We start from the raw sequence: 1,360 nt of genomic DNA on the forward strand, positions 1-1,360 counted from the left end.
TTGGTGGATGTGTGGAAATCATGGCTACTGCCCATCAGCTCCCAGGGTGGACCATGTGCATGATGTAGAGTGACAGATCAGGTCTCCGAGGATGAAGCAATGGTGGCGGATGATGTGTGCATGTGGCCAGACCCGGAGTGCGGACCCAGCTACCCTGGCACTCAGCAAATAGAGAGAGTGAAAAAGTGTTTCTTTGTGTTTTCTTTCTTGCAGGCATGGATGGCTTTTTAAGGTCCGATGAGAGACAAAGACTAGCTAAAGAAAGAAGAGAAGAAAGAGAAAAATGTCTCGGTAAGTTGTGCCCTTTGCTGTTTAGGTCCAAGGAAGTGGAGATACGGTGGTGTCTTTTCTCAGAGCCTTAGAGATTTGTGAGTGAATTGGAAGACAACTAGGACAGTTGTTAGATGAATCTGGAGAATCGGGGGCAAACCTCCACTGCCTCTGGCACAATCACAATTACGTAATTCATGCACTCACTTAGCAGACAGTGAACCTGTGCTGTGTTCCGGGCACTGTGCAGATAGCATGGTGAAGAGTGGGAAGCAGCTGCTGCCCCCGCACCTTGGGCATCCACTGCGTGCTCTCACTCAGGCGCTCTCGGGCATCTAGAAGGGGCATCCTCAGGAGAACTGAGAAAATCTGCACTAAAGACATTTTCTGTGTTAGGATAGGGAACGTGGTTGAGAAAGGCTCTCACCTTTTGGAGGCCATATATGGATAAATATGACATGTCCCACAGGGAGCTCTAAGGTAGATGGGTAGTGATTTCCCCACTGAATTGAGACGAATGAGGAGCATTCAGGATCTCCTTGACCGCCCCGTGCTGGGTGGCTCAGGCATCTTGTCCTCCAGGGGACCCTTCCCTGATGCAGCCAGGTGGAGGTAAGGCCCCTTTGGGAATCGTCTTGTGGGGAAGGCCGATCTTATTCATGTGTTCACCCCCTTGCCTAGCCCTGTGTCTGCTGCTTGGCGTATGCCCAGTTAACATGTTTTGAATGAACGGATCTTTGCAACTCTCGTTTCTCAACCCGTGTATGGCTTAGACAGTGCGATGAGTCTAACTGCATGATAGCAGTGGCTCCTGCGTGTAGAGACACTTACTGTACACTTTCTGTGCATTGTGTCATTCCGTCTTCACAGCACTATGATGTTGCAAACATGACTGTCCCCACTTCACAGAGGGGGATACCAAAGCAGAACAGTTACATGGTTAACATGCCGAGGGTCACCCAGCTAGTGGCCGAGGTGCCAGAACCCCTCATCTCGGTTACTGCAGTCTAAGATCCTACCAGGCTCTGTTTTCGGTCTCACTCACACTTCTGTGTTTTTGGTCTTAATCCAAACAATGCAAGGTGCTCTG

At 50.0% G+C, this 1,360-nt stretch overlaps 1 protein-coding gene across 1 annotated transcript in view; it reads left to right on the plus strand.

Moving 5' to 3' along the window:
* Positions 1 to 1,360, plus strand: part of MAP7D2 (MAP7 domain containing 2) — an 83,517-nt gene that overhangs the window by 41,833 nt on the left and 40,324 nt on the right. Inside the window, exons 2-4 of the mRNA XM_025046605.1 lie at positions 214 to 291; positions 485 to 591; positions 1,141 to 1,266. Of these exons, the coding sequence (XP_024902373.1) occupies positions 214 to 291; positions 485 to 591; positions 1,141 to 1,266 (311 nt within the window). The remainder of the gene's footprint in view (positions 1 to 213; positions 292 to 484; positions 592 to 1,140; positions 1,267 to 1,360) is intronic.

Source organism: Pteropus alecto, unplaced genomic scaffold (assembly GCF_000325575.1).
Source record: "Pteropus alecto unplaced genomic scaffold, ASM32557v1 scaffold23, whole genome shotgun sequence".
Taxonomy (NCBI): Eukaryota; Metazoa; Chordata; class Mammalia; order Chiroptera; family Pteropodidae; genus Pteropus; species Pteropus alecto.